At 44.5% G+C, this 21,760-nt stretch overlaps 1 protein-coding gene across 2 annotated transcripts in view; it reads right to left on the bottom strand.

Annotated features, from left to right (window-relative positions):
• PDSS2 (decaprenyl diphosphate synthase subunit 2) overlaps positions 1 to 21,760 on the bottom strand; it is a 353,108-nt gene that overhangs the window by 261,866 nt on the left and 69,482 nt on the right. For both annotated transcript variants that reach the window (XM_073576076.1, XM_073576077.1), the window contains exon 2: positions 13,253 to 13,531. In XM_073576076.1, coding sequence (XP_073432177.1) covers positions 13,253 to 13,531 — 279 coding nt within the window. The remainder of the gene's footprint in view (positions 1 to 13,252; positions 13,532 to 21,760) is intronic.

Genomic DNA, 21,760 nt, shown 5'->3' with positions numbered 1-21,760 from the left:
TAACTTGAATGGTAGACTGTCACCTTTCCAGCCTTTTCTGGGTAACCCATTGTTTTTGAAAGATAAACCGCCAAAAATTTATAAAACTATGGCGCAACAAAAATGCGTTCTTGGGGTGGATCTATTAGACCATAGTTTCTCTATGATCACTTTTGACGAGGCAGTATCCCGTTATCCCATATTTGAAGGACGGCCGTTCTTATTCCTGCAAGCACGCAGTCTGGTTCTTAGGTTTATAGTTAGCAGACGGAGTGAGTGTTTGGGCGATAAATTGGATATCCTTCTCAGAAAGGGCAGGGCTCACTTGGTGTCAACTAGTACCATATACTCCACTCTGCGGAAGGAATGGTCTTGGGAGGCCAAAACCTCGGGTCCGGCGAGATGGGTACGGGACATGGAAGGTCTGGAGGTGGGAGATATATTAGAAGCTACTGAGACACAAAGGAAAGTTATTCCATATAATGGTTACACAGATATGGCCATATTATTGCTACATAGGGCTTATATTACCCGTACGTCTAATCTAGAATGTCTCCCACAAATCCATATCAATGCGTAAAATGTGGTCTACATAATACTGACATTTTCCATCATATGTGGGGTTGTCCAAAAATTCAAAAGTTGTGGCGTGAGATCCACTTTGAGTTGCAACAATTGAGTGGTTTTGAGTTCCCTCTTAGCCCACAATGGGCTATTTTTAATATCCTAGAGGAGACCCAAAGAGTATTGCCAAAGCACACCAAAGCCATGTTAGTGATTTGGGCCTCAGCAGTAAGGAAAAGTATATTACATCAATGGTTACACTCCAATGTTCCATCAAAATCGTTAATATTGACAAAAATTCATTTTCTGTTTAAAATGGACTGGTTGGAAACCTTGACCAACAAAGAAAAATTAACAGAGAAGTTCTTCACCAGACGGTCGTTTTTTGTTCCATCCTTGGATACAGAATCTAGGAACAGACTTAAGAAGCAATTTGAGAGCACCAGATGGTACCTGCTACAAAGTATCAGTGGACAAGCACCAATTTAAGGAATCCTTTCAAATGATGACGATTGTAGGAAGGGGGGGGAGAAAGGTGGGATTTTGGCTTAATGTCACAAATATACTGTAACTCTACCTTTTCCTTGTTGTTAAAATTGTTAAATTAATAAAAATAGTTTAAAAAATAAAAAAAGAAGAGGGGCGAGTAGATTCTTCCCGAACATAAAGTGGTAATCACATGGCAGAGCGCACAGCTTGGACCTGGGCAGCCTTTAAGTCATAATAATAATAATAATAATATTTATTTATATAGCGCCAACATATTCCGCAGCGCTTTACAGTTTAACAGTTTCAAAACACAAGTCATAAGTAACAACGCTAACAATACAATAATTAAAGCAAAATAAGACGAAATAAGACGACCCTGCTCGTGAGAGCGTACAATCTACAATGAGGTGAGGGAGATACAGAGTACAGGTGTGTATTTACAATGGTGTATTTACAATGAAGGTCCAGCCATCTTGCAGGAGTGAAGGATGGATGGAGATAGTGAATGGGCTACGCACGCACACTTACACAGAGAATGACTTTGATTAGTGAATGTGATAGGCCGCTCTGAACAGGTGTGTTTTGAGGGAGCGCCTAAAACTATGCAAATTGTGGATAGTCCTGATTTCTTGGGGTAGAGCATTCCAGAGGATAGGAGCAGCACGGGAGAAGTCTTGGAGTCGGGAGTGGGAGGTACGGATTAGTGCAGAGGTTAGTCGAAAGTCGTTTGCAGAGCGCAGCGATCGGCTAGGCCGATAGACAGAAATGAGAGAAGAGATGTAAGGGGGTGCCGCACTGTGGAGAGCTTTGTGGGTGAGAACAAGTACTTTGAATTGGATCCTATAATGAATGGGCAGCCAATGTAAGGACTGGCGAAGAGCGGACGCGTCCGAGTACCGATTACCCAGATGGACGATCCTGGCTGCTGCATTGAGTATGGACTGGAGAGGGGATAGTCGAGTGACGGGGAGGCCAATTAATAGAGCGTTGCAGTAATCCAGGCGAGAGTGGATCAATGCAACAGTGAGGGTTTTTGTTGTTTCCATAGTGAGAAAAGGGCGGATTCTAGAGATGTTCTTTAGGTGTAAGCGGCAAGAGCGGGCAAGGGATTGTATATGGGATGTAAAGGAGAGATTGGTGTCAAACATAACACCCAGACAGCGCACCTGCTGCCGGGGTGTTATTGTGGTACCACCCACGGAGAAGGAAATGTCAGATTTAGGGAGGTTAGTAGACGGCGGGAGCAGAAGAAGTTCAGTTTTGGAGAGGTTGAGTTTCAGATAGAGAGCGGACATGATATTGGAGACTGCGGACAGACAGTCACTGGCGTTCTGTAGTACAGCGGGGGTAAGGTCGGGGGAAGACGTGTATAGTTGTGTGTCATCAGCATAAAGATGGTACTGAAAGCCAAATCTGCTGATGGTCTGTCCAATTGGGGCCGTGTAGAGAGAGAAAAGAAGGGGGCCAAGGACTGAGCCCTGAGGTACCCCGACAGCAAGAGGAAGAGGAGATGACGTGGAGCCAGAGAACAAAACACTGAAGGAGCGGTCAGAGAGATAGGAAGAGAACCAGGAGAGTGCAGTGTCCTTAATGCCTAGTGACTGGAGCCTAGAGAGTAGGAGATGGTGGTCAACAGTATCGAAAGCTGCAGATAGGTCAAGAAGAATGAGCAGAGAGTGGTCACCGTTACGTTTTGCTGTCAGAAGGTCATTGGTCACTTTGATGAGTGCAGTTTCAGTCGAATGTAGGGGGCGGAAGCCGGACTGTGAAGGGTCTAGAAGGGAGTGAATGGAGAGGTAACGGGTAAGGCGGGAGTAAACTAGGCGTTCCAAAAGTTTAGAGATGAAGGGGAGATTGGAGACTGGTCTGTAGTTGTTTGTGCAGGATGGGTCGAGAGCAGGTTTCTTTAGTAGTGGAGTAACGATGGCGTGTTTGAAGGAGGATGGGAAAATGCCCGAGGAGAGGGAGAGATTAAAGATTGTAGTTAGGTGGGTTGTGACGACTGGAGAGAGAGACTGGAGGAGATGTGAGGGAATGGGGTCGGTAGTGCATGTAGTCGGACGAGAAGAAGAGAGGAGTCTGGAGACTTCTTCTTCTGTTATGGGATCAAATGTGGAGAGTGAGCCAGGGGAGATGTAGGAAGGGATGGGAGTCACAGCACTTGGTGGTTGGGAGCAGATTTCTTGACGGATATTATCTATTTTTTCTGTAAAGTGGGAGGCCAGGTCATCAGCACAAATGTCTGTGATAGGGGCTTGTGCTTTTGGCCTGAGGAGGGAGTGAAAAGTGTCAAAAAGTTTCTTGGGGTTGTTGGCTAGTGAGGAGATCAGGGTGGTGAAGTAGGTCTGTTTGGCAAGGTGAAGGGCAGCGTTATAGGTTCTTAACATAAATTTGAAGTGGATGAAGTCTTCTGGTGTGCGGGTTTTTCTCCATAGGCGTTCAGCACTCCTGGAGCATCGCTGGAGAAGTTGAGTTTGCGATGTGAGCCAGGGCTCTTTTACTCTGTGTTTGGAGGTTCTGAGGGTGAGGGGAGCTACTTGGTCAAGGGTGCTTCTAAGAGTGTCATTGTAGTGATGAACAGCCAGATTAGGACAGGAAAGAGAGGAGATTGGGGACAGAGATGAGTGTAGGGAATCTGAAAGTGTCTGAGGGTTAATAGCTTGTAGATTTATGACTGTGTGGTAGGTAGGAATGAGCTGGGGTGGGCGAGGATTTGTGAGCGTGAAGGAGAGAATGTTGTGGTCAGAGAGTGGAAGCGGTGAGTTGTTTAGGTGGGAGATTGAACAGAGCCGGCAGAAGACCAGATCAAGGGTGTTACCGTCCTTATGTGTCTCAGAGGTTGAAAGCTGTGAGAGGCCTAGAGAGGTGGTTAGTGATAGAAGTTGGGATGCAGATGTGGAATTAGGGCTGTTAATGGGGATGTTGAAGTCTCCCAGGATGAGGGTTGGTAGTTCTGAGGACATGAAGTGTGGCAGCCAGGCTGAAAAGTGGTCAAGGAAGAGGGTGGGTGAGCCTGGGGGCTGGTATATGACCGCTACCCTGAGGGAGAGGGGACGGAAGAGCCTGATGGTGTGGACCTCAAAAGAAGGGAATAAGAGTGATGGGACTGGGGGGATGACCTGGAAAGTGCATTGTGGGGACAGGAGTATGCCAACTCCACCACCAGGTCTGTTTGTGGGTCTCGGGGAGTGAGAGAATTGTAAGCCACCGTAGGAAATGGCAGCAGGAGAGACAGTGTCAGAATCCTGAATCCAGGTTTCAGTGAGGGCCAACAGATTAAGAGAGTTGTTCAGAAAGTAGTTGTGTAGGAAAGGAAGCTTGTTACAAGCAGACCGTGGATTCCAGAGGGCACAATTAAAAGATTGAGATGAGGGAGTGCAAGTAATGTTAATCAGATTATTGTGGTTTCGATATGAGGTAGGGTAGGGGTCGAGGTTGGGGGATGGTGGACCAGGGTTGGGGGAGATGTCCCCTGAAATCAGTAGGAGAAGGAAGATAAAGAGCCAATAGTTGTTGGAATTGTAAGTAGTTTTTTTCTGCGATGTGTTTGGGCAAGATGGGCTGAGGTTTCTCAGGAAGGTGAGGAGTGTGTGGGAGCTGTACATGGGAGAGGGAAGTATAGAGGGCTGATGTGTATGAGTCGTGATGGAGGGGGGATAGGGTGATGAATGTGGATGGCAAGGGAACACAGGAGGATAAAAATAAAGCACATGGTTAAAGGGGAAGGCAAGGTGTGGGTTACCTGACTCCTGCCCTGACTAACTGCCATGTATAACTGCCATTTTGCTGGATGCTTATCTTCTGTGATGCTTTGCTTATGGGATGCTTGCGTGCTGTACCCCACACTGCGTGCTTCCCCTTAGCAACTACTACATATATAGGCCACACTACAGGGTCAGGAGAGAGGGATTGTGGGAGATGGTTGGGTATAATTTGGCAGCTGGGGCCAGCACACCAGGGGATGGTTAGATGATCAAAGGCACTAGACCAAGATGTGGCAAAATGCTATAGCACCTTCCACCTGATAAGATCTAGAAAGGCCCCAGTCACAGATCTAAAGCAGTAAGTATTACATACAGTGCAACAAATGAATTATACCAAAGCTTTAGCAAGCACATTTAAATATGCAGCAAAATGGTCAAGCAGCAGAAGTATGGAGTTGTACCATTTGGATATATTACAGCAGAGAAATAGAGGCAGCAGAGGTGGGAAGTTGTATCATTCAGGCTGCTTGCTGGCAGTGAATGGAGTAAATACATGCAGGGTGGCTCAGTTGATTACCATTTGGATATATTACAGCAGAGAAATAGAGGCAGCAGAGGTGGGAAGTTGTATCATTCAGGCTGCTTGCTGGCAGTGAATGGAGTAAATACATGCAGGGTGGCTCAGTTGATTACCATTTGGATATATTACAGCAGAGAAATAGAGGCAGCAGAGGTGGGAAGTTGTATCATTCAGGCTGCTTGCTGGCAGTGAATGGAGTAAATACATGCAGGGTGGCTCAGTTGATTACCATTTGGATATATTACAGCAGAGAAATAGAGGCAGCAGAGGTGGGAAGTTGTATCATTCAGGCTGCTTGCTGGCAGTGAATGGAGTAAATACATGCAGGGTGGCTCAGTTGATTACCATTTGGATATATTACAGCAGAGAAATAGAGGCAGCAGAGGTGGGAAGTTGTATCATTCAGGCTGCTTGCTGGCAGTGAATGGAGTAAATACATGCAGGGTGGCTCAGTTGATTACCATTTGGATATATTACAGCAGAGAAATAGAGGCAGCAGAGGTGGGAAGTTGTATCATTCAGGCTGCTTGCTGGCAGTGAATGGAGTAAATACATGCAGGGTGGCTCAGTTGATTACCATTTGGATATATTACAGCAGAGAAATAGAGGCAGCAGAGGTGGGAAGTTGTATCATTCAGGCTGCTTGCTGGCAGTGAATGGAGTAAATACATGCAGGGTGGCTCAGTTGATTACCTGTGTGAAGAGAGAAGATGAATGTTAATTCCATGCCATGTATAACTGCCGTTTTGCTGGATGCTTATCTTCTGTGATGCTTTGCTTATGGGATGCTTGCGTGCTGTACCCCACACTGCAGTCATAAAGCGCGTCTTGCGGCATTCGATAACCCAGCTGTTCTAGCTGTTAGCCTGCAATCCCCCAAACATAACACCTTCCAGGGACTTAGCCATTTTTATTACCTTTAGGCCCATCGTTATCCTGATGGCTTTAAGGAGACCGTCAGTGTCTTCTATGGGAAAACATGGTTTACCTCCTGTATCACTATCTGAGGAGTAAGAAGGGGATTCAGCCTGCACTTGACCCTGAGATGAGACCGAGAAAGAGTTAGATGGAAAATCTTTAAACCTCTTCTTCCCTTTCCTTAATAGGTTTTTCAGGGAGCCCTCGACTTCTGACCTAATAGCCGACCTAAGGCTAGCTGCAAAATTTGGGGTCTCCTCCGCAATGGTTCTCTGGACGCAGTTGGAACATAAGTCCTTCTGCCAATACTCCGTTAGGGGGCTTTTACACAGGGCACAGACTCTTATCATTCTTTGCTCCAGATTTCTTGTTATGAGTGGCGGAAGACACTAAATAAAAAATAAATAAAGTGCCTTCGCCACTCGGGGTCCACCGCGCGGTGGATGGAATAACCGCTGCTAAAAGAGGCAGAGCAATAAGGCAGTAATGTGCACAGGGTTTTAGCTGCACCAAGTGCACTGAAGCAGACTCTGTTATATGCACAGAGCTGCAAACAAAAGCATAAATAACGCTGAGTCTGTACAGGGTCACAGACTTCCAGCGATGCAGATACAGTATTAAAGGTCACAGAAGTAGCCTTAAACACCAGGACTACTCCTTCTAGACCTACCGTAAAAATAGGATGCGGAACGTGGCAACTGCGAACGCCCGACAGGCTGCAACCGCAGCGCGGCGTGAACTGAGCCGCAGATAAAGCACCGCTATGCTGCAAGCGAGATGCAGGACGCTAGCTGCTGGCAAAGATGAAGCTTGAGCACGCTGGCGCTAATACTGGCTGATGCCCAAACACTCACACAGACGTATTATCAGAGGGAAGGGGTTCTTAATAATTCAGTCACCAGTCCAAGCATCCATCACTATACATAGAGCAGCCGTATGAAAATACTAGCGCATGGCGGAACGGCCATGCGCACTTTTTATAGCGTACGGGACCTGCCGGAAATCTCCAGGTCTCCAAAAGGAGCCAATAGGATCCAGACCAGGACCTGAGCACCTGACTCCATGAGCATGCTCAGAAGATGGCACAAAGGACTTAGCCTCTGGAGAAAAATGTGAGAATCTGGATTCCTGCATAGGCATGGTAAAAACCAGATTCCTAACATTTCTTAGTCCTTTCCTAAATATTCAAGCAGAATAGGAGCTTATTAATCACCTAGCTAACATTCACGAAGATCACTCACCAACCGCTGATAACCAAGGGTTACGGACTCGGAGGCTGTGGAGGAACACGTAACGAGTCTTCTCTGGACACAGAGGAGTCCCCAGACCTGAGGCTGGGACAACTGCTGCTTCCGGCACTTGACTGGCCTTCTCCTTTGCGATCCTGCTGTCGGTGAGCCGTAGATTATGCTGGAGGTGGTGGCGGTAGTGACTGCCGCTGCTCTGACTCCATCTAACTGGCAGCCTGATCCCTTAGTGTCTGCCTTAAAATAGGCCCCCTCAGTCCGGGTGAGATATGCCCCTCCTCCTGCGACCACCTGGCGGTTCGCTAGTTCCTTTCTACAAAAAAAGCCGGCCGTCATTGCACTGGGTGCCATGTTCCCGGCGAATATCTGACGTCAGCAAGGCGCGCTCCCATAATTCCTTGCGGCACCCGTGGCGTCAGCGGCACCTGGAAGTCTCCCCCCCCACTCCTCCACACTCTGATTCAGGGTGAGCCGGCTCGGGGGGCGCAAGGAGAGGGAGGCGCGGCGGATTCCCATCAGGCCCCCTCCTGAAGATGCCGCCTGAACCCGCACGAACAGCAAGCCACAGGGGGACCCATGGACTGCGATTCCGGATGCCCCACACTACAGGTATGAACCCTGTTCTTCTCATGCTGGGATGGACCCAGGACCTTTTCCTTCTCCTATGACTGGCACCGCCGCCGTCAGTACCGAATTCCCATACAGTATAGGAACCCAACTGAAGCGGGGGAGAGGTACCGCCCCTTATATTTCAGTAGGTTCCTGTCCTGGCAGGGCGGATCCCTCTCTCAGGTGTGCAGTCATGGGTGAAGGGAAAAATGTAATTATTTTTCACTGCCAAATGGTATAAACTTCTGTGACACACCTGTAGTGTCAATATGATCACTTCACCCCTAGATTAACCCCGGAGGTATTTTCGTTTTTGTGTTTTCGTTTTTCGCTCCCCTTCTTCCAAGAGCTATAACTTTTTTATTTTTCCGTCAATATGGTCATGTGAGGGTTTATTTTTTGCGGGAAGAGTTGTACTTTTAAATGACACCATTGGTTTTACCATGTCGTGTACTAGAAAATGGGAAAAAAAATCCAAGCGCGGTGAAATTGCAAAAAAAGTGCAATCGCACACTTATTTTTCACTAAATGCTAAAACTGACCTGCCAGTATGATTCTCCAGGTCATTACGAGATCATAGACGCCAAACACGTTAGAAGACGGGAGGCGCCGGACTGCAACACCCATCAGACCAAGACCGGACCGCCCCTGGGTGAGTATAATATAACTCAGTTTTCTTATCTTTCAGGTTACATCGGGGGCTTATCTACAGCATTACAGAATGCTGTAGATAAGCCCCCGATGGCGGTGCCAGCTGCTGATACTCGAAAAATGGGGTGAGATTCCCTTTAAAAAAAAAAAATAAATAAAATACCCGTAGCGTCTCCATTTTCCATGATCTCGTGTCGGGTGAAGGCTTATTTTTTGCGTGCGAGCTGACGTTTTGTAATGATATCATTTTGGTGCAGATACGATCTTTTGATCGCCCATTATTGAATTTTAATGCAATGTCGCGGCGACCAAAAAAACGTAATTCTGGCGTTTTGACTTTTTTTCTCGCTATGCCGTTTATCAATCAGGTTAATCCTTCTTTTTATTGATTACGCGATTCTGAACGTGGCGATACCAAATATGTGTAAGCTTGATTTTTTTATTGGTTTATTTTGAATGGGGCAAAAGGAGGGCTATTTAGCTAAATAGTGGAAACCCCTGAATTCTAACTTAACCCTAACCCCAACACACCCCTAACCCAACCACAACCCTAATCCCAACGCTAACCCTAACCACAAGCCTAACCATAATCCCAACCCTAACACACCCCTAACCCTAATCTTAACCCTAATTCCAACCCCAACCCTAATTCTAACACTAACCTGCTATTGCAGCATCAGCCATGGCTGGATTGTAATATTTCACCAAATTTCATTGGTGAAATATTACAATTACTCTGATTAGCTGTTAAAAGTGAAATAGCCAATCAGAGCAATCGTAGCCACAGGGGGGCTAAGCCACACCCCCCCTGGGGTGAAGTACAAAGTCCCCTGTACCTGCAGGTCGGGTGACCTTACAGTGACGACCCGCAGGAACGCGATTTCCCCCATGACACAGCATATGCGTCACAGGTCGGATTGGCACCGACTTTCATGAGGCATACGCTGTGTCACAGGTCGGGAAGGGGTTAATGTTTGAATGCTCCAGTATACAGAGTGCTTTAATAATGAAGAATGTGAGGCATGATCTATGCTTGTTGCATTCATAACAATCTCATAAAAGGACTATATCCCAATACAATTTAATAGACCTCCTAATGTGTTAGGCTGTGTGCACACGCTGCGGATTTTGCTGCGGTTCCGCAGCGGTTTTGGCCGCTGCGGACCCGCAGCAGTTTCTGCTGCGGTGTACAGTACAATGATTCCCTATGGGAATCAAAAACCGCAGTGCAGACGGTGCGGAATTTTCCGCGCGGATTATCTGCGGTTTTCAATCCGCAGAAAGAATTGACATGTCAATTCTTTCTGCGGATTCTCCTGCGGTTTGCCATCTCCTCCATTGTGGAGATGAAAAACCGCAGGGCAAAACCGCAGAGCAATCCGCAGGTAAAACCGCAGGTCTTTTGACCTGCGGTTTCACCTGCGGATTGTACAAAATCCGCGCGGATGAATCCGCACCTTTTCCGCAGCGTGTGCACACAGCCTTAGGGTATGTGCTAACGTCGTTTTTTTAGGTGGATTCTGCCATTAAATCCGCCACCTGAATGAATGAAAATATGCATTACTATGTAAAAATTACTCACTGTGCTTATGGCTCAGGCTTTTGAACATCATTAAACTGCTTCAGGCTCCTAAAAATATGGGGCAACACTGTTAGCACTGTTGCTTTCCCAAGGGTAACAGGACCCTAAAAGTTATTGTGCAATTTGTCCTGAGTACGCTGATACCCCATATGTGGGGGTAGACCACTATTTGGGCGCATGGCAGAGCTCGGAAGAGAAGCAGCGCCATTTGACGTTTTTGGCTGGAATTGAGATCGGACACCATGTCGCGTTTGGAAAGCCCCTGATGTACCTAAACAGTAGAATCCCCCCACAAGTGACCCCATTTTGGAAACTAGACCCCCCAAGGAACTTATCTAGATGCGTGGTGAGCACTTTGACCCCTCCAGTGCTTCACAGTGAAAATAAAAAAATCGTATTTTTTCCACAAACATGATCATTTAGTCCCCATTTTTTTTTATTTTCCCAAGGGTAACAGGAGAAATTGGACCCCAAAAGTTGTTGTCCAATTTGTCCTGAGTACGCTGACACCCCATATGTGGGAGAAAACTACTTTATGGGCACACGTCAGGGCTCGGAAGGGAAGTAGTGACGTTTTGGAATGCAGACTTTGATGGAATGGTCTGCGGGTGTCATATTGCCTTTGGAGAGCCCCTAATGTACCTAAACAGTGGAAACCCCCCACAAATGACCCCATTTTGGAAACTAGACCCCCTAAGGAACTTATCTAGATGTGTGAGGTGAGCACTTTGAACCCCCAAGTGCTTCACAGAAGTTTATAACGCCCGGGCGTGAAAATAAAAAAAATCATTTTTTTTCCACAAAAAAAGGGTAACAGGAGAAATTGGACCCCAAAAGTTGTTTTGCAATTTGTCCTGAGTAGGCTGATACCCCATATGTGGGGGTAAAACACTGTTTGGGCGCATGGCAGAGCTTGGAAGGGAAGGACCACCATTTGACTTTTCAACTCAGAATTGGCTGGAATTGAGATCAGACTCCATGTTGCATTTGGAGAGCCCCTGATGTGCCCAAACAGTGGAAACCCCCCAATTCTAACTCCAACCCTAACCCCAACACACCCCTAACCCTAATCTCAGCCCTAACCGTAGCCCTATCCCTAATGGGAAAATGGAAATAATTACATTTTCTTTTAATTTTATTATTTTTCCCTAACTAAGGGGGTGATAACGGGGGGGTTTGATTTACTATTTATGACGGGTTTTTATGTTTGGCAGCTGTCACACGCTAAAAGACGCTTTCTATTGTAAAAATAGTTTTTGCATCACCACATATTGAGAGCTATAATTTTTCCGTATTTTGACCCACCGAGTCATGTGAGGTCTTATTTTTTGCGGGACGAGTTGACGTTTTAATTGGTACCATTTTCGGGCACGTGACTTTTTTGATCGCTTTTTATTCTGATTTTTGGGACGCAGAATGAACAAAAACCAGCGTTTCATGAATTTCTTTTGGGGGGGGTGAGTTTACACTGTTCCGCCTGCGGTAAAATTGATAAAGCGGCTTTATTCTTCGGGTCAGTACGGTTACAGCGATACCTCATTTATGTCGTTTTTTTATGTTTTGTCGGTTTTATGCAATGAAAACTATTTTATATAAGAAATAATTATTTTTGCATCGCTTTATTCTGCGAGCTATAACTTTTTTATTTTTTCGCTGATGATGCTGTATGGCGGCTCGTTTTTTGCAGAACAAGATGACGTTTTCAGCGGTACCATGGATATTTATATGCGTCTTTTTGATCGCACGTTATTGCACTTTTTGTTCGGCGGTATGATAATAAATTATTATTTTTTGCTTCGTTTTTTATTTTTATTTTTATTTTTTAAGGGGTTCGCTAAAGGGGTTAACTAATGGGACAGTTTTATAGGGCAGGTCGTTACGGACGCGGCGATACCAAATATGTGTACTTTTATTGTTTTTTTTTATTTCCAAAAAATGAATTTATTGGGGGAATTTTTTTTTTTTCTAATTTATTTGGTGATTTTTTTTTTTTATTATTTTAACACTTTTTTTTTTTTTTTTTTTTTTTTTAACTTTATTACATTGTCCCAGGTGGGACATCACTGTCCTGTGACAGATCGCTGATCTGTCACATCACAGATCACTGTGACAGATCAGCAATCTGTCACAAGCACTACACAGGCTTCCTCCTTGCTTGTGCTTTGCAGGCACTGAGGAAGCCGGCTCCCTGCAGGCCCCCGAAGGTCCCCGTCGCCATCTTGGATTCGGGGGCCTGCAGGGAAGGAGCCCCCCCGCAGCAGCGCTGCACACTGCGCTGCCGTGGGGGGCTCAGGGAAGCACGGAGGGAGCCCCCTCCCTGTCGATGCTTCCCTTTAACCCCCGGTACACCGCGATCGTGTTTGATCGCGGTGTGCAAGGGGTTAACGTGTCAGGGGCGGTCCGTGACCGCCCCTGACACATTGTGCCGGGTGTCAGCTGTGATAATCAGCTGACACCCGGCCGCGATCAGCGGCACTCACCACGTGGGCGCCGCTGATCGCTATGACGTACTATCCCGTCCCTGGGAATTAAGTCCCAGGGCACATGGACGGGATAGTATGTCATATGGGATTAAGGGGTTAACCTTTCTATTACCTGCATGCCCAAAGTAATAGCTTAGATTCGTCCAGGGGGAGACAGATTCCCTTTAAATAGTTTGTGTGACTTAACGCTTGTTGGATGATACCAAATACAACCAGCAGAATTGGGAAGACTGCTCTGGCAGTAATACAGGCTTATACTGACCATTCGAAGGATATCCTAGAAAGGCTTTAACAGAAAACACAAGCACCACTAAAATTTGTCACAATACGGAAAATTAAATAATACAAGAAGTAAAGGCACCACAAATATAATACTGAAAACAGCTCATCTGTAGCTATTCATCTAGACAAGGTCTATGTATTGAGGTAGGAACACAGTACCTTACCTGGCAGTATTCAGTAATGGATGCTTAGTTCCCACCAGTTTTCGGACTTGCATTGCGATGTTGCTGAGTTCATCACTCAGAAGGCAACGGAGACTCATAAAGGACGTTGGATAACCCACAATTTTTTCTGCATCAGATACAACTTTGCTCCACTGTGTAGTTGTAGGTGAGCCAGAAAAGAGGCTGATTGTCCTTCTCGTGCAAAAACCATTGGTACTGTGTCTAAAAATCCGCAAGGGCCACATAGCACACTTCATCAATGACGTTGTACAGCAACACCTACCAAAAACAGAAACATATTTAAATCATTATACATTTATTATATATACAGAAACACATAAAGGTATGCATATTTGTGTGTGTTTTCTGCATTAATGACTCCAATTGCTCCATGGATGAAGTACAGACTCCAGTGGCGGTTTGACTGCGTCGCTTACCCCTGGAGCACTTGTTCAAATATTGCAATTTTGCTGCGGGAAAAAAAGCAGCTTTATACACAGAGCTAGCAAAGTGAGTGAAGAGCAAACATTAAACCTGGGCACATAAGGGTTTAAGGGTTGTCTGACAAAGCTCATTTCAGCATTGAAAGGCAAGGAGCGCTGATGACTTTGTGTCTACAAATCTCTGAGCCAAGACAGGTATTGGAAGGTATAGTGCATCTGTTCGATTCCTTAGTACCTGTAAGAAAAGAATGCCCTCAATGAAGAGATTGACACTCTCTATTAAAACCTTTCAGAACATTTCTCCTTTCTCTCTTATAGGAAACTTTGCATGACAAGTTACCAGTTGGTAGGAACATTCACATAGAAGTGTGTGCGTTTATTCATATATTCAGAGTGAATCTGACAGATAAAAGCTACTACAAATGGGCAACATAGAAGACAAGCAGGCTCCCTCATTATGAAGAATTACATAGAAAGAACTGGGCACAGGAAGAAGTGTTCACACAGCGGCTTTTCTCTTGTCCGGTCCGAGGGGTGGCACTCTTCTTGGTCCGGCGCCTCCCATCTTCATGTGTTGCCGTCCTCCAGCTTGCTTTGTGTCGCGCTCCTGCACAGGCATACTTATCTTCTCTGTTGAGGGCAGAGCAAAGTACTGTAGTGCGCAGGTTCTGGGAAAGCTCAAAGAACCTTGATGCCTGCGCAATGCAGTACTTTCCTCTGCCCTCAACAGAGAAGATAAGTATGCCTGTGCAGGAGCCTGTGTGGATGACGCACGAAGCAAGGAGGAGGATGGCATCACATGAAGATGCGAGGCGCTGGACCTGCGACACCCCTCGGTCCGGACCGTCCCGCGGGTGAGTATAATAAAACTTATTTTTCTACTCTTACAGGTCGGGTTGGGAGCAGATATACAGCATTATAGAATGCTGTATATCAGCCCTGAAAGGTGACGGCCATATCTCTTATTGGCCAAAATTGATAACAGATTCCCTTTAACTATTATTTCTTAATTACATTTCGATCTGAGGAAAGGACAACTTGAAAACGCTCGGCTATCTTCTTATAACCTTCTCCTGCTTTGTGGGCCTCCACCATTTTCATTGTGCTAGGCAGCTGTGTAGAAGAACCCATGGCTGCGGTTTTTGGCACAAGGTGAGAGGAGGCTGGGTTTTTATAAAGCTTGGAATTTTGCATCACCTGGCCTTTCCTAACGATGATAGTGAACAAGTCATAACCCTCACAGGCTAACAAAGGACTTAAACCTTGGTCAAAGCTATCTGAGCACACAAATCTTCAAGGGCGCTAAAACTTTTGCATCGGCCAATTTACCTTTTTGTAATTTTTTAAAATGCAAAAAAAAAACTATGCATTTTTTTTGCATAAAATACAAAAGGGAAAGTGTTATCCTTAACTTTAGGCCTTTTAGAGATCACTTCATCTTCAACCTTGCTTAACTGTTTGCAGTATTAGTAATTTTGACCAGGGGTGTCCAAATTTTACATGCCACTGTATGTAAAAGACATTTTTGTGGCACGTTCAATACTGCATCAAGGGGAAGTTTTCTTCCTTTGGAAAGCACTATGTCGGCGTAAGGAAATATACAGGACATGCAAAGCTCCTCTTGGAATTTAAATTTGCAAATTGACTCTTCAGAGGGAATATAAACTCTAGTAATCCTAAATCTTTAAGCAAGCTCGGCATTCAACACAATCAGAATCTTTACCCCTCAGACCATTTGTCAGAATCCTCTAAACCAGCCACATCAGATTTCCTGTTTTGCACTGATGAGTAGCAAGACTCCAAAACATGTCTTCAAATGAGTGTCTGGTTTGGCTTCTTATCCCAAGTCAGGTGGCAAGGCTCACTAACCCCTTCTCGACATGGTAGGTGTCCATATGTCCTGGTCGCTAAGTACTTACCGACGTTGGACGTATGGATATGTCCAGGCGATTTTGCACGCACAGAGGCAGAACCCAAACAATAACATGGACGTCCTGATGAAGTCTGTGTTTGGTGTCAGTGCCTGCAATTTACTGTTCGGTTTTGCCCATCTCTAGTCACTACAATATACTGGTCACTACAACGGCAGCTTGCAATTTTTACTCAGCAACATCCTCTGCTGCTTGTTTCTGGAAAATACCCATGGAGTCAAAATAGTCACTACACCTGTATATAAATTCCAAAAGGGGTGTAATTTACAAAATGGTCTTGAATATGTGGCTCTGTGTATGGAATCCACAAAGTATTCTAGGTAAATCTGAGCTCCAGGAGGCAAATAGCGCTCTGTCCCTTCAGAGTCTCGCAGTATGGCTAAGCAGTACTATACAGCCACATACAGTTGTGGCCAAAAGTATTGACACCCCTGCAATTTTGTCAGATTATACTCAGTTTCTTCCTGAAAATTATTGCAAACACAAATTTTTTGTTATTATTATCTTCATTTAATTTGTCTTAAATGAAAAAACACAAAAAGAATTGTCCTAAAGCCAAATTGGATATAATTCCACACCAAACATAAAAAAGAGGGTGGACAAAAGTATTGGCACTGTTCGAAAAATCATGTGATGCTTCTCTAATTTGTGTAATTAACAGCACCTGTAACTTACCTGTGGCACCTAACAGGTGTTGGCAATAACCAAATCACACTTGCAGCTAGTTGACATGGATTAAAGTTGACTCAACCTCTGTCCTGTGTCCTTGTGTGTACCACATTGAGCATGGAGAAAAGAAAGAAGACCAAAGAACTGTCTGAGGACTTGAGAAACCAAATTGTGAGGAAGCATGAGCAATCTCAAGGCTACAAGTCCATCTCCAAAGACCTGAATGTTCCTGTGTCTACCGTGCGCAGTGTCATCAAGAAGTTTAAAGCCCATGGCACTGTGGCTAACCTCCCTAGATGTGGACGGAAAAGAAAATTTGACAAGTGATTTCAACGCAAGATTGTGCGGATGTTGGATAAAGAACCTCGACTAACATCCAAACAAGTTCAAGCTGCCCTGTAGTCCGAGAGTACAACAGTGTCAACCCGTACTATCCGTCGGCATCTGAATGAAAAGGGACTGTATGGTAGGAGACCCAGGAAGACCCCACTTCTTACCCCGAGACATAAAAAAGCCAGACTGGAGTTTGCCAAAACTTACCTGAAAAAGCCTAAAACATTTTGGAAGAATGTTCTCTGGTCAGATGAGACAAAAGTAGAGCTTTTTGGGCAAAGGCATCAACATAGAGTTTACAGGAGAAAAAAAGAGGCATTCAAAGAAAAAAACACGGTCCCTATAGTCAAACATGGCGGAGGTTCCCTGATGTTTTGGGGTTGCTTTGCTGCCTCTGGCACAGGACTGATTGACCGTGTGCATGGCATTATGAAGTCTGAAGACTATCAACAAATTTTGCAGCATAATATAGGGCCCAGTGTGAGAAAGCTGGGTCTTCCTCAGAGGTCATGGGTCTTCCAGCAAGACAATGACCCAAAACACACTTCAAAAAGCACTAGAAAATGGTTTGAGAGAAAGCACTGGAGACTTCTAAGGTGGCCAGCAATGAGTCCAGACCTGAATCCCATAGAACACCTGTGGAGAGATCTAAAAATGGCAGTTTGGAGAAGGCACCCTTCTAATATCAGGGACCTGGAGCAGTTTGCCAAAGAAGAATGGTCTAAAATTCCAGCAGAGCATTGTAAGAAACTCTTTGATGGTTACCGGAAGCGGTTGGTTGCCGTTATTTTGGCTAAAGGTTGTGCAACCAAGTATTAGGCTGAGGGTGCCAATACTTTTGTCTGGCCCATTTTTGGAGTTTTGTGTTAAATTATCAATGTTTTGCTTTTTGTTTCATTCTCTTTTGTGTTTTTTCATTTTAGACAAAATAAATGAAGATAATAATACCAAAGAATTTGTGATTGCAATCATTTTCAGGAAGAAACTGAGTATTATCTGACAAAATTGCAGGGGTGTCAATACTTTTGGCCACAACTGTATGGGGTATTTCCTACATTTAGCACAAATTGTGGGGCAAATTTTGGTGCTATATTTAGCCATTTTCCAGTGTGAAAATGTAAAATTTGAGGCTAAAACTAAATTTTGGTGGCAAAAATGTAATTATTTTTTCTTCACTGCCCAATGGTATAAAATTCTGTGACATACTCGTGGTGTCAATATAATCACCGCACCCCTAGATAAATTCATTAAGAGGTGTAGTTTGCAAAATGGGGTATCTCATGGGGTGTGGGGGTCTGCTGTTCTGGCATCTCAGAGGCTCTACAGTACCATTGTGACATGGCACCCGCAAACCAGTCCAGCAAAATCTGAACTCCAATATGGGCGTTTCTTCCCTTCTGAGCTTTGCACTGTGCTTCAAAAGCCGTTTTTGACCACATATGGGGCATCGGCGAACTCAGGAGAAATTGCACAAATTTTGTGGTCCATTTTCTTCTGCTATCTTCATTAAAATAAAAAAATTGGGGATAAAATAACATTTTTATGGGAAAAAAGTGATTTTTTTAAATTTCACAGATCTTATATATATTTTATAAATTTTGATGAGAAAGACTTAGGAGAAAAAACGAGCGCAATAGGGTCTTATCCGGGAGAATAAGTAGTGTGAGACCATTTACCTGACATGGTTGCAAATAGAGTTTAGTGAATTTGTTCGGGTCCCTGCTTGTTTGGCAAGCTATAGCGCTTACCGAATAAGCTACAGCAGGAACCTGGATACATGGAGCGCACCAGCTGATCAGCGCCGCAGCTGCATGTGTCGCTGCTGTGTGACAGTCACAACACATGCATGGAGAGCCCAACACACAGGCTTGCCATGCATGTGCTGTGACAGTGACACAGCAGCGACACATGCAGCTGCGGCGCTGATCAGCTGGTGCGCTCCATGTATCCAGGTTCCTGCTGTAGCTTATTCGGTAAGCGCTATAGCTTGCCAAACAAGCAGGGACCCGAACAAATTCACTAAACTCCAGTTGCAAATAGCAACATGAGATAAGCACATATTACAGCTGCTGCAGGACACCTGTCACCTGAACCCTGAGGTGCTTCACATAAGTTTATAACATAGAGCAGTGAAAATCAAAAATCATATTTTTTCCAGAAAAATGATCTTTTAGCACCAAACTTTTTTATTTTTACAAGGGTAACAGGAGAAAGTCAACCTCAAAAATTGTTGTGCAATTTTTCATGAGTACGCCGATACTGCATGTGTAGAGGAAAGCCACTGTTTGGGGGACACACCAGGGCTCAGAAATGAAGGTGCAGCGTTTGACTTTTTGAACGTAAAATTGGCTGGAATCGAGAGCGGACCCAATGTCACATTTGAAGAGCCCCTGATGTGCCTACACAGTGGAAACCTCCTACAAGCGTGTGAGCATCTTGAACCACCAGGTGCTTTACAGAAGTTTATAACACAGAGGTAAGAAAAATGGAAAGAAAAAAAAAAAAAAAATCACAATTTTCACGCAAAATTTTTCTTTTTGTCACAAATTTTTATTTTCTCAAGGGGAACCTGAAGAAAATGGACCCCAGAATTTGTTGTGCATTTTATCCGGAGTGTGGCAATACCCCATGTGTGGGTTAAAACAAAAAGGAAGGAGCTCCATATTATTGTGCAGATTTTAAGGCTATGATTTGAGGGTGCCATGACTCACTGGCAAAGCCCCTGAGGTAGCAAAACTCCTCATAAGTGATGCCATTTTAAAAACTAAACCTCTCAATGAATTAATCTAGGGGCGTACTGATTATATCGACACCACAGGTGTGTCACTAAAATTTTATACCATTGGGAAATGAAGAAAACAATTAAATTTTGTTTTCGCACCAGATTTTACATTTTCACACAGGAAAATGGGTAAAAATGGCACAAAAATTTGTTCCACAATTTCTGCTGAATGTAGAAATACCCCATATGTGGCTATACAGTACTGATTAGCCATACAGAGAGATTTGGGTGGGACAGAGCGCCATTTGCCTCCTGGAGAGCAGATTTTCCTAGAATAGTTTGCAGACTCCATATACAGAGCAACTAAGTGCTACAAGAGCGGAATCCCCCCTCAAGTGACCCCATTTTGGGAATTATACCCCTGCCAAACATGTGGACGCTAAAGGTGGTTTATTCATACTGGGGCTCAAAGGGGGGGGGCATTTGAATTTGGGAGAGCGGAATTCGCTGAATTTTTTTTGCCAGGTGAGGAGCCATTTAGCTTTTCCAGAGCCTTTGTGCTACCAGTAATGGTGAAGCCCCCTTTATTTCCGTTAACAGATGACGGACATGAGTGGAGACTTGCTTTTTTTGTTGGGAACATTTTACATAACGTTTGGGATGACAGAATCTGGCAGATTCTACTGCGGATTGGCCCTGCGGTGCGGAATTTTCCATGCGGATTTGCTGCGGTTTCAAATCCGCAGCATGTCACTTCTTTGTGCAGATTCCGCAGCGGTTTGGCACCTGCTCCATGACAGGTGTCAAACCGCAGGGGAAAACCGCAGGCTAATCCTCAGAAAATCTACAGATAAACCGCAGGTCTTTTGACCTGCGGATTTACCTGCGGATTCAGACAAATCCGCGAGGAAAATTCCGCAGCAGATTCCGCAACGTGTGCACACACCCTGAGGCTATGTGCCCATGTTAGCGGTTTTAAACACTCAGGAAACTGATCCCCTTCCCAGAAAACGCTCGTTTTATTTCCGCGCGTTTCTTGCACAAAAGACGCGCGTTTTTTCCGGCGTTTTCTGGGAACATTGGAAAAGGCTAAAAACGCTCAGCAATGCGGAAATTAATGAGCATGCTGCGTTTTTAGCCGCTAAGCGATTCCTGAGCGTTTAAAAACGCATGCATGGGCACAAAAAGCCAAAAACGCATGCAATTTAATTTGAAGCTTCTTTTAAGCGTTTCTGCAGCATCTGAGCCAGCACAAACGCTGCAGAAACGCTTAAAAAAAGGCAACGTGGGCACACAGCCTAAATCTTCTTGTGACGTGACAGATGAAACTCCCGAGGGAACCAATAGCTATAATGAGGCAGCAGATTTACTCTGGATTCTGTCTGGCATCTGTTCAATGTTGTACTTTTTTTCAAAAGTACACAAAATTGTGGTGGACCGCGTTTTTATGCACGCCTAAAAAGACAGACACCGCCGGACCATAGTCCAGAAGGTGTCCACAGTGCCTCCATCTGCCTCATTATAGGGAATATTACACTGGGGGATCCGTCTGAATCACATCCTTCAGAGATTTACACAAAAACCTGGGTGTAAGCGCTCAGCGCAGAATAAATGTGAGCTGTGCCTTATCTTTGGGAGGTAGAATGAACAAATCCACAGCAGGTGAAGAAATTTATTTTTATGCTGTTCCTCGTGCAGTGTAAGTGATTAGTTGACTTTATTAGTGGTTAGTGCGATTCCAGTGATACCAAATTTATATCAGGTTTTATGTTTCACAGCTGTCACACACTAAAAGACGCTTTTTATTGCAAAAACTCGTTTCTCCATCCCCATATTTTGAGAGCTATAATTTTTCCATATTTTTTCCAAAAGAATCATGTGAGGTCTTGTTTATTGCAGAACGAATTAAACGCTTTTATTGGTACCATTTTCATTCACGTGTCTTTTTTGATCGCTTTCTATTCTGATTTTTGTGGAGGCAGAATGACAAAAAACAGCAATTCAGGAATTGCTGTTTTTTGTTTTGTCTTTTTCCATTTTGCGTGTGGTAAAATTGATAAGGCAGCTTTACTCTTTGGGTCAGTACAATAACAGCGATACCACATTTATACAGTTTTTTTATGTTTTGGTGCTTGTACACAAAAACTTTTACAGAAAAAATTATTATTTTTGCATTGCTTTATTCTGAGCGCTAGAACTTTTTTATTTTTCCACTGATTGAGCTGTATGATGGCTTGCTTTTGCAGGACAAGATGACATTTTCAGCTAAACCATTTTTATTTATATTCCTCCTTTTTATTGTGTTTTATTCCACTTTTATCAAGCCGTATAATGATTAAGCATAGTTTGCCTTTTCTTATGTGTTCACTGAAAGAGTTAAAAAATGAGTTTTATAGATTGGGTTGTTCTG

Source organism: Dendrobates tinctorius, unplaced genomic scaffold (assembly GCF_039654945.1).
Source record: "Dendrobates tinctorius isolate UK_male_01 unplaced genomic scaffold, ASM3965494v1 ptg000046l, whole genome shotgun sequence".
NCBI classification, from domain to species: Eukaryota; Metazoa; Chordata; class Amphibia; order Anura; family Dendrobatidae; genus Dendrobates; species Dendrobates tinctorius.
The sequence above is the reverse complement of the archived record's forward strand: the minus strand, read 5'-3'. Positions and strand labels throughout refer to the sequence as shown.